Here is a 10,932-nt window from a genome sequence, read left to right on the forward strand (position 1 = left end):
AAACTCTGTGCCATATCGCCAAAGAAGCTCTGTTTTTATCAGAATGGCCACCCCGAGGCTGACTGAATCACTAAGAAATTCATGTTTCAGCTAAAGATCGTCCCCGAGATCGACACATAACTTATGAATTTCTTGTATTTTTCAGTGTGGTATCTCTAAGATTTGCGGAAGATGACTTTCTATGCCGGTATGTTTATGGGCATTGTCCTCGGCGTTGGCTTGATAATCTCTTTCGCTCGTTATGAAAAAATCCGATCCAAGCGTCGTTCCGATCTGGTATTCAATCCGTAATCCTTGTCATCTATTCAATCCCATTTGTAACACTCGTGTTATTTCGTCTTATCCTTCAGATATTGCTCTTAACTTCTCCTATTCTGATCCATGTCGATGTTATATGTGTCGTTAGGCAAAGACGGTGGCAGCATTTGCAAGAATGACGGTGCAAGACTCGAGAAAGATCCTTCCGGATGAGTTTTATCCAACTTGGGTCGTATTTTCGCAGCGACAGAAGTTATGTTTAACCTACAAGCTAGATAATTTTTTCTGTCTTCCCCTTCTAACTATATGAATTTATGCATGCACGTGCCATGTATGTATGTATGTCCGCCTGCGTTCGTGCAAGCATATATATACATGTGTGTCAGTGTGTATATGATCTGTGCGCTCACACTGATGTCTTTGTTATGTGCAGTTAACTTGGCTTAATCTCCAACTTGACAAGATTTGGCCATATGTTGATGAGGTAATTTTTTCTTCTCTTTGTATAAATTTTACCGGAACAGTGCTGAATATTTGTTGGGTTTGATGTGGTAATCATGGGAAGTTGTTAAATTTAGGCAGCATCAGAGCTGATAAGAAACAATGTGGAGCCAATTCTTGAGCAATATAGACCAGCGGTCTTAGCTTCCCTCAAGTTCTCCAAGCTAACCCTCGGCACTGTGGCTCCCCAATTTACAGGTCGGTTTGACTTTTAAAGCATCAGTTTACGATTGGTAGCTGCTACATGATTAAGATGGCATCCATCTGATAATAATTGTCTAGTTAATGCGTCTATAACATCCAAAATACCATGCTATAATCGTTTCTCCAATTTGTGATTTTCTGTTACTGTTGCAGTTTCCTTTGATATACCCGTCAGAGCTCGCTTGTAACTTCAAGTAAGACTCCTGAAAGGTTATTCTGGCCAGTAGATGTTTGAAAAACCGAGGGATTTGGGAAAACAACTATCTTTTTTCCCCTTTCTGGAATTTAAAATTTTCAAAGCAAACATTCTGTTTTCTCTCACATAGATTTCAAGAAATAAGAAACCTGTATGTCAGATCAAAATATTAAGGTGCCAAATTTGTTATGCTGCTTTATTGATTAAAAAATTAAAATATATTGTAAAAACTAATTTATAATTGAAAGGAGGAATTTAGTTATCTTAGAGAGAAGTAATAAATAAAAAATTTCCTTATTCAAGCCTTTAGTCACACTTCAATGCAGAGCCAAAACGATAGTGAGATCTGCTATTGGCAATAAGTTGAAGTTGTGGCATACATGACGATAAACAGGAGCAAGTATAAATCCCGACCTGACATTCATTAGTTTCGGATGAAGAATGAAGAGTGTTCTGCCCAGCAAGCACCCACTCCTATCAAAATGAAAAGTGTGATTTTACTAAACTAGCAAGTCACAAGCAAGAAAAGGCCATTTCTAGTTTATTAGTAGAGCCCTAATGCGTGCCCCTCAATCAAACTCAAGTGTCTCCTTTTGACAGCTGGTCTGAGAAATGATTATTGTTGAAGTCATTCTGCCTGTTCTTAAGCCCTTTCAATTTGGTACTTATTTAAACATAGGGTTTCCAATCGCTTCTTCCATCCAGACATGAAAGTGATAAATTCTGGGAGAATATGCTGTTTTTATTCATTCATCAGATTTGTGATAACACTCACCTGAGTTCTTGATTTTCTCTAGGAGTTTCCGTTATTGAAAGTGAAAGTGATAGTCACGGAGTCACTTTGGAGTTGGAGATGCAGTGGGATGGTAACCCAAATATTACACTTGATATAAAAACTAGAGTTGGTGTTACACTACCTGTACAGGTTAGCCTTAGCTTACTGCTCATGCTCCATAGCCATCTTGCTTATGCTCAGTAACCACATGCTTATTTCTGATGTTTCTGATTGGTGTGAAATTAGAAGATTTGACTTCTCCCCTTTAATGACATTTGGAAAGCCATATGCATCCCTTTAATCCATAGAGATTCATTAATGACCTTTGTTAAATTTAGTAATGAATTAAATATACATTGTTTTGAGTGTTTTGTTTCAAGGTATAATATGAGCATTTGAATACTGAACCAAATTGTTTTTATGCTTATTCTGTCAAGCTGTGCTTCTTGTTATCATCAAGACTAATCTATTAAAGAAGGATAGAACTTGAAGGATTGATTCTTATCCTGCCCAAGTAAAGGATGATGCATGGTTGTCATACTTGCCACTTGGTGTAAGAATCTAACACTCCATTTGTGGCTTTGACAGCCTGTTAATACTGACTATAAGCTTCACAATCGATTTTTACCTTTCCCAACATCTCTATAGTAGATGTTCGGTGCAACTGATCTACTGGCCTGAGACAGTTGCATTATATCGACATTCCCATGGAAATTTTATACTGACTTTTTGGTGATTTTGAAGTCCTTTAAGGCACAGCATTTACTTTGAAAACCTCCAGTATATACGTACTAACATGAATCAGCTTCCATGTGAACAATTGTTCTGGATAGACCCCCTCTCTGTGCATGAAATGCACAAATATTTGGTTGGGATTATTTATATCGTTATTCTCAGCAAATGGATATCATTGGTAACATTTAGGGGTTTAAATTTAAACCAGAAAACCGGATCGAACCGGACCGGTTGGTCCGGTTTTGAACCGGTCCGGAACCGGTTCCTATATTATGAAAGCCGGCTGGACCCGGTCCGGTTTCAATTCTGTAGTTTCCGAGACCGGACCGAACTGGACCGGTTGGAAAAAATATATATATATATATAAATTAATTTGATATATTATACAAAATAATTTATATATATATAAGTTTTAATATAATATATAATTATATATTAAATTTTTATATATAATATATATAATTATATATCATATATGAAATAATTTCATATTATAATTTATAAATTATAACATGAAATGTTAATCTTAAATATGAACATTTGTAATTTGTTTAATTATATGTTATTAATATAATTATATATAAGATAATGTTATTATAATTTATAAAATAAAAGTTTAATCTTAAAGATGAAAATTTAATTGATCATATGCTTTAAACATAAAATATATATTAAATTATTAATAACATTTTATCATAAGAAGTAACACTTTATTATATGTTTTTTACATTTTAAAAAAATCGGAAAACCGGATCGGACCGGAAACTGGTAAAACCGGAGGTACCGGTTTAGGAGGATAACTGGTGCGTAATTGGTTTTGAAAAATGTAAAACTGGTACATACCGGTTGGGTCTTAAATTTTGTCCAAAATCGGACTGGACCGGACCGGTTACACCCCTAGTAACATTTAATCTTTTTTGGCAAATTCAGGTGCGTGCTATTTAAATATTGATGCAAATGGTCTACAGTCTAAGCTACAAATAAGTAGCATTATTTCTTCTGTAGAGTGGCATCTATTTCATGTTATACTAGCATCTTATGCAGTTTAATGCTCTCTCTTCTGTGTGAGAATAATACACCATCAAACCTTAGTCATACAGTTTGGCACCTTGAACTTAAAATGTGAAATTACATACATTTCCTACTAACACCATTTTGTCAAAATTTCTTCTTTTGGAGAGTTAAGTTGTGATACCCCATATGATAAGGATAAGGGTAGGTGGTGTATGAGATCCCACATTGCTTAGGAAGGAGAAGTTCTTGCTCTTTATAAGATTCTAATGGGACTCCAATTGTATCATTGACTAGTCCTTTTGGAGTATAGGTCATGTGGTTTGGGCCTTCCATTGGGGCGTTACAAATGGTATCAGAGCCTATCCCAACCAGAAATGTGGGACTTGAGCCGTGCCACTTACGAAGGACAGGCCCGACGAGGACGTCGGGAATTTAAGGGGGGGAGATTGTGATACCCCATATGATAAGGATAAGGGTAGGTGGTGTATGGGATCCCACATTGTTTGGGAAGGAGAAGTTCTTGCTCTTTATAAGGTTCTAATGGGACTCTAATTGTATCATTGACTAGTCCTTTTGGAGTATAGGCCATGTGGTTTGGGCCTTCCATTGGGGCGTTACATAAGTTTTTCAATTACTATTTGCATTTTGGTTTTGCACTTTTTTTATGAGCAAATTTTGGTTCTGCACTTGTTATGATTAGTGAGAATAGGCATGTATTCTTTAAGTATAATATACAAAAAATTTGCACTTGTCATGAAATATAAGAAAGCTTTCTGAGGTATTGTGCTTTTACCTTAATACCGTCCCTCATCATTGTTGTTTTCTGCTCTAACTTGTTCATACAGGTAAAAAATATTGGATTCACTGGGGTTTTCAGGTTAATCTTCAAACCACTTGTTGATGAGTTTCCTTGTTTTGGAGCTGTTTCTTATTCACTGAGAGAAAAGGTGAACTGTTATTATCTTTCTTATACTCAACAATCTTAATGCTTATATTAACAACCAGAAGGCAAGAAAATTTAGGGAAGGCCAGATTTATGAATATTTAAGCGCTCCTTCCATGTGCATGCATATAGATAGAATTAAATACTTTTTATGCAGGGACGTATTTCAACATACATCCATACATAATATTCTACATCAAAAATTTAGCATATAGAGATATATAAGTATAAAAACATGGGATGCCCTTAAATTTCATATCCTAACTTTTCTTTTTTCTCGCTACAGAAAAAGCTGGATTTTACTCTTAAAATTGTTGGTGGTGATATATCAACAATCCCAGGGATTTCTGATGCTATTGAGGTTTGAGTAAGCTCGTCTTCTGGTATTTCTACCACTTTTGTAATGAGTGGGGAATTTGAAGTGTTAAATTATAATGTCATTCAGGAAACAATACGGGATGCTGTTGAAGATTCTATCACATGGCCGGTTCGGAAAATAGTACCCATATTGCCTGGGGATTATAGGTATGCTAGCTTTAAGTGACCTATATATCCCTTTCCCCTCAGAAAAATCCTATTACCTGGTAAAGGCTTGTGCTGGAGTATTTAGTTGAGAATATCTTTGGGTATTTAGTTGAGATTAGCTTCGGTTGATCTCATCTAAGTTAGATTTGCCTTGCAGTTGAAGATCTGGTTGCCACACTCCTAGCATGGCTTACATGCATAATTCTCTAACAGGGTTTTTAATTTGGTGAACCCCATTTTTGTCCTGCAGCAATTAATAATACATAATATTAAGAATAATTTTTTTATTTAGAAAATAGATTATATATATGTCTAATCTCTAGTGGGGGTGGAACCGCATGGTATGCATAGTTCTATGTTTATTGATTCAACATTTTATGTGAGACAAATGAGCAATTTGATTCAGTCGTTTGGATTGCATTTTTCTATAAAGTCTGTAATTCAAACCAGGATAACAAAACCCAACTCATTTTAAAGGATAGCTGCCTTGGATGCAAACTGATCAAGTCAATTTTTGTCACTGAAGATGTTCATCTTCGTACATACTTTACAGGATGGTCCATGCATATTTATAGTGGATACGCTTGAGCACTGCCCAGCCACAATTTTTCTTTGCTGAAAAGAATCCTTTGTGTTCATACTAACATGCTCAAAAACCAAGGAACATTTTTTTTTCTATTTTCTGATGAATCATCTTTGATTTTGTTTTATCTTAGCAACCTAGAGTTGAAGCCTGTTGGAACATTAGAAGTGAAGCTAGTGCAAGCAAAGGACTTGACAAATAAAGATATCATTGGGAAATCCGATCCGTATGTGGTCTTATTCATACGCCCATTACGTGACAGAATGAAAACCAGCAAAATAATTGTAAGACAACTCATCTAATTCATTAACCTTTTTCTGCCCACCTTTGATGCAGTTAAACTTCAGCTATTTGTTTTATTTTCAGAATAATCAATTGAATCCAGTCTGGAACGAGCACTTTGAGTTCATTGTTGAAGATGATTCAACACAACACTTGACTGTAAGAGTTTTTGATGATGAAGGGATTCAGGCTTCCGAACTCATTGGTTGTGCTCAAGTGCCACTGAAGGACCTTCAGCCTGGTAAAGTGAAGGATGTGTGGCTGCCACTGGTGAAGGATTTGGAGGTTCAAAGAGACACTAAATATAGGGGCCAGGTGAAAATTCTATACGATCGTAGTAATTGGGAGAATTTGAGCAAATAGACATTTCATCCTTTTCAGAGTTGAAAGGTATTCTTTAATCAACTTGAGCATAAAAAAATTGGCGTGAAAATATCAGACGAGTCAAATATTAAAAAAGTGAATTTCTTGGAGTGGCCAACCAAAAAAGTGAGAGGAAGATTGCCATAACATTTCCCATGTACAGTGGCTACTCCTTACTGTTCTTACCTTTATAGAAACCTCATTTCACTTCTCGAACTCAACAAGTTAATTAATGATTATTTAGTATCTGTCTATTACATTTTATTGGCCTCAGGTGCACTTGGAACTCTTGTACTGTCCATTTGGCATGGAAAATATCTTTAAAAACCCTTTTGACCCTGAAAGCTCCTTGACCTATTTGGAGAAGAAGGCTCTTAAGAGTGGAGCTGATGAAACAGAGGTTGGCGATCTTGGAAAAACTGCAGCACAGAAGAAGAGCAGTGTCATTGTGAGAGGAGTGTTATCTGTGACAGTAGTAGCTGCTGAAGACTTGCCAGTTGTGGATTTAATTGGAAAGGCAGACCCCTTTGTCGTCCTTATTATGAAAAAATCTGAAACAAAAGCTAAGACTCGGGTGAGATTCAGATTCTCAATCACAATAATCATCCATTTCTTTCGAGCTTTGTTTGCTTTTTCACAAGAATATAATTCATCTAAACTCTTCGTTTCTGGGCTACTAGTTCCCTTTGTACTGGAGATACCAAGTCCCTTCCGTATGAGCCATCTGCTATATTGCCAGATACTAATTGCTATACATGGATACTTCGATTAAAATACTTGAACATTATTCTTGTCAGGTTCTAAACAACAACTTAAATCCAGTCTGGAATCAAACATTTGACTTTCTTGTGGAGGACGCGTTACGTGATATGTTAATTGTGGAAGTTTGGGACCACGACACTTTTGGGAAGGTAACTTTTCTGATATAAATTTCATCGTATTCTCTGTGTTTAATGACAGCAAGCTTGGTATGAGTTTGTGACCTGATTGACCACATAAACTACTTGCATTCTTATGTTAACTCTACTAATCTTACAGGAGAAAATAGGAAGAGTCATCATGACACTCACTAGGGTCATATTAGAAGGGGAGTTCCAGAATAGTTTTCCCCTAGATGGTGCTAAATCAGGAAAGCTTAATTTACATCTCAAGTGGACACCAGATAATATACTCCGGGATTCTTAATCCATGTAACATCGCAGGCATCAGATTTGGCTTGAAATTACAATGCGTTTTCTTCCTTTATCCATACAAAATGGCCCTGTTTTTTGTTGTTTTGGGCGGGGGGGGGGGGGCGCCCAAGTTAGGTCCCTGATTGTTAGCATTGTGTAAAACTGTAAAGAAATTCAAAGCAAACATATAAGATTTTCAGTCAGTTTGTAACTTTGTAGCAGTCATGTTCTTCCGAGGCCATTTGCATCACTCACGCCTACAGGATTCAAAATGGCCTTGCAACAGTTACATGAAAGATCTCGCTTTTTGTTTTTAGTGGATTGGTGTTAAAGACTCAGTTATTGATCCAAAAGTTACTGTTGGATATTAATTTAATTAAACTTTTAACTTTTAGATCATAACAGCCAGAAAGATCTCGCTTACAATCGAGCAATCTTGTTTCTTGATTGTTTTAACGAATCCGAAGACTACAGTAGACGTCCAGAACCGATCTGTCTGTAAAATCACTGAAAATTTGGTAAGCAATCTAGAACTAAGATGCAAATATTCATGGATTCTGACGTCCACTAATACTTAATTTTTCCCTCTAGGATCTGTGAATAGAGGCTTCAATGTTAGAACCACATAAATCCAGCATCTCATTTATCTTCTGCCATTTTCCCTTATTCGATCATGTTTGACAGTTTGAGTCTGTATGTCTCTTCCATCGGCATCAACTGGAATTATCCGACCAATTGTCGAGTGCCAGTCCAATATCTGACATATAATAGTTAATAAAAACGTTGTTGTATTCAAACTTAACATATTAAATTTTTATATAATTAACGTAGCATAATATAATGTCAGTTCTTTATATCGTCTATTTTATTATTTCCCTTGCACCAGCCAACACATCAAATTTTCATCCCACTCACAGGGAGACAAACGAGGGTGCTTTCTCCTTCGCGGGGAACAGTTGTCTATATGCGAGGACAGCTAATAGACGTATCCGTGTATACGTTGAACGGTTGGTTGGAACTTGGTTCGTCCTGCCTTTTGGACCGGTTGTTAGGTTTCCCGTCCTTCCCAGCCTCTCACTCTCACTCTCCCTCTCTCTAGCAAGCAAATTCACTGAGCTTCGACTCTAAGCAGCCATGGATTTGGAAGTTGATCGAGAACAAGAAAACCAACGTGTTTTAACACTACTTGAAGCGCTAAAGAAGGCCTCCAAAGATCTACGATGCAACCCCATTTCACTATCAAACAAAGAGTCAGAAACCACCGTTGAAGTTCTTTCGAAGCTCGAAGCCGAGGCCGCCACGGCCTTTTCCACGGACCCAAAACTTCTCAACCTCTCTCGTTTGCTCTGCAGCCTCAAGACCTTACTCGAAAGGCTGGAGCAATCTCAGAGCTATAGCCTCAAATCCATCCTTCGCCGCCAAATTACAAAATACAAGATTTCCCAGGTTGCATTTACGACCGAGGCTGAGATTCAAGCATTTCTTGACCGCGAAAGTGTTCAAATTCTTGCAAGAACGTTAACAGCATCGGCGGACGAGGACAAGAAAGGTAAGGTCTTGATCGAGTTAAAGAATCGAGTGTGCCAAGGTTTCGATAGAGATTTTCAAGATTTGGTTTTGAGAGCGAAGGTATTTTCTATTCTTGAATCTTTACTTTGCGACTCGACGTGTTCGCAGCGGCTTCGCGAGCAAGCGGCTCTCGCTGTAGATGCTTTAGTTAGATTCAACAAGAATGTATTTGTGGGATTGGTGTTTATGGGACCTACTATTGGAGCTTTGATCTCGATGGGTTCGCGTTCATCGATTCAAGTTCTTTGCTCGCTGATCAGATTTATCAGAAGTCCATTAATAGATGAAATGGAATCGAACCGTGACATCCTGAGAATTGTCAACATCTTGAGATCAGAAGATTTGTCTATTAGAGCTGCGGCCTTGGACTGCATTCTTGAACTTGCTTATTTTGGGAGGGTAGAAATCATTACAGTAATGCTTGGAGAAGATTTGGTCAGGAAGCTGATGGAGTTGCAAAGATTTGAACTTGGAACTAGTAGCGTACTTAAGAAAAAGAACGGAGGAATTTGTGTGGAAACAGAGTCGGAAACGAGGGTAGAGAATAAAGAGAGCGAACATATTGAGAACTATCCATTTGAAAGCTGTGTTACAAGGTTTGCAGTGCAGGTGGAAATAGGGGAAGGGTCGAATAAAATAGAGAAAACAGAAGTAAAACTAGAAATACTGAGGAGAGTCAGAGAGGCCTCTGTTTCTGAGGCAGAGTCAGCCACCATCGAGATGGAGGTATTGTGGGGTTCTTGGCCTTGAAAAAATTATTCTTTTGTCTGTCAATTTCAGGTTTAGTTTGGTAAGAGAAAGTACAGGCTAGGTCACTATTATTCATGACCTTCATTTCCAACGATAAGGTTCTGTAACACCTACATGCAAATAGACGGACCATATATCTGCAATGCCCTGCAACTGACAGCCATAGGCCCATATAGATAGACTTATAACACTCGTAAAATGTTTGAAACAAGCCAACAAAGACAAAAGCTGAGCGTCAGAAGTCAGTGGTGATGGATATTCTTTTTGTAGATACTTTGGTTAGAGATATTTGATGGAGGGGGAAGGTGATTGCGGACTTGCAGGGGTGGTGCTGTGCTGTGCTGCAAGTAGGGATGGTGATTAATTTTTTTTCATTCAAAAGCTCAAGTGAAGTAGGGTCATTTTTGCCCTAAAACACAATGAGGTTTTATGGATAGACTGCAGATTGTCTGAAAAATGCCCTTATCCCAAAAATGGAATAGAATATCTCATAATATTGAGTTTGGAAAAATGCCTAGGGATCTGCTGGGAGCTACCGCTCCAATTTTTTAATTTTATTTTTTTAAGTGTTGTTTAATAATATTGTGAATTTTTTTTTTCTTTTTTAAAAAAATATTTAAAAAGTGAGTTTTCTACTTGAGTTTGTAATAGAACTTCAATATAGTGTAGATTCTAATTCTGTATGTACCTTAACACAGTCGATCTTTCTTTGAATTTGATGGACAAAAGATTAAAGAGGGCCCTACTTGTATATTGTTATGTGAAAATATTCTAAGGATGTTATATTGCATCATCCTTGTGTAATAAAAATAAAAATAAAAAGGCTTGCTATAGATTTTTTCAATATTTAATCTTATTATTAATAATAACAAAAAAATTGACCAAATTAATTTACAACTCCCCCAAATAACGTTAAAAATAACCGTTTGGCTGATGCTTTGCAACTTTTCTTTACAAGTAATTCGCAGATTGCTGTGCTATTAGCCTTTCATGGCGTTTAAGGTAGATACCACGCAAAAATGTCGAAGTTCGGATTGAAACCCGAAGCCGAAGGTGGGATTG

The 10,932-nt window shown here is 37.0% G+C and overlaps 1 protein-coding gene across 1 annotated transcript; it reads left to right on the forward strand.

Annotated features, from left to right (window-relative positions):
• The first annotated feature begins 1 nt into the window (after position 1).
• Positions 2–7,890, forward strand: LOC108992232 (synaptotagmin-4). Its single transcript, XM_018966723.2, has 13 exons — positions 2–276; positions 407–511; positions 692–742; positions 837–957; positions 1,957–2,084; positions 4,529–4,630; positions 4,913–4,987; positions 5,072–5,151; positions 5,868–6,018; positions 6,101–6,331; positions 6,654–6,953; positions 7,177–7,290; positions 7,418–7,890. Exons 1-13 carry the CDS (start codon positions 172–174, stop codon positions 7,562–7,564), a joined length of 1,710 nt encoding a protein of 569 aa, XP_018822268.1. The 5' UTR covers positions 2–171; the 3' UTR covers positions 7,565–7,890.
• The last annotated feature ends 3,042 nt before the right edge of the window (positions 7,891–10,932 follow it).

Source organism: Juglans regia, chromosome 11, assembly GCF_001411555.2.
Source record: "Juglans regia cultivar Chandler chromosome 11, Walnut 2.0, whole genome shotgun sequence".
In the NCBI taxonomy this organism is placed as follows: Eukaryota; Viridiplantae; Streptophyta; class Magnoliopsida; order Fagales; family Juglandaceae; genus Juglans; species Juglans regia.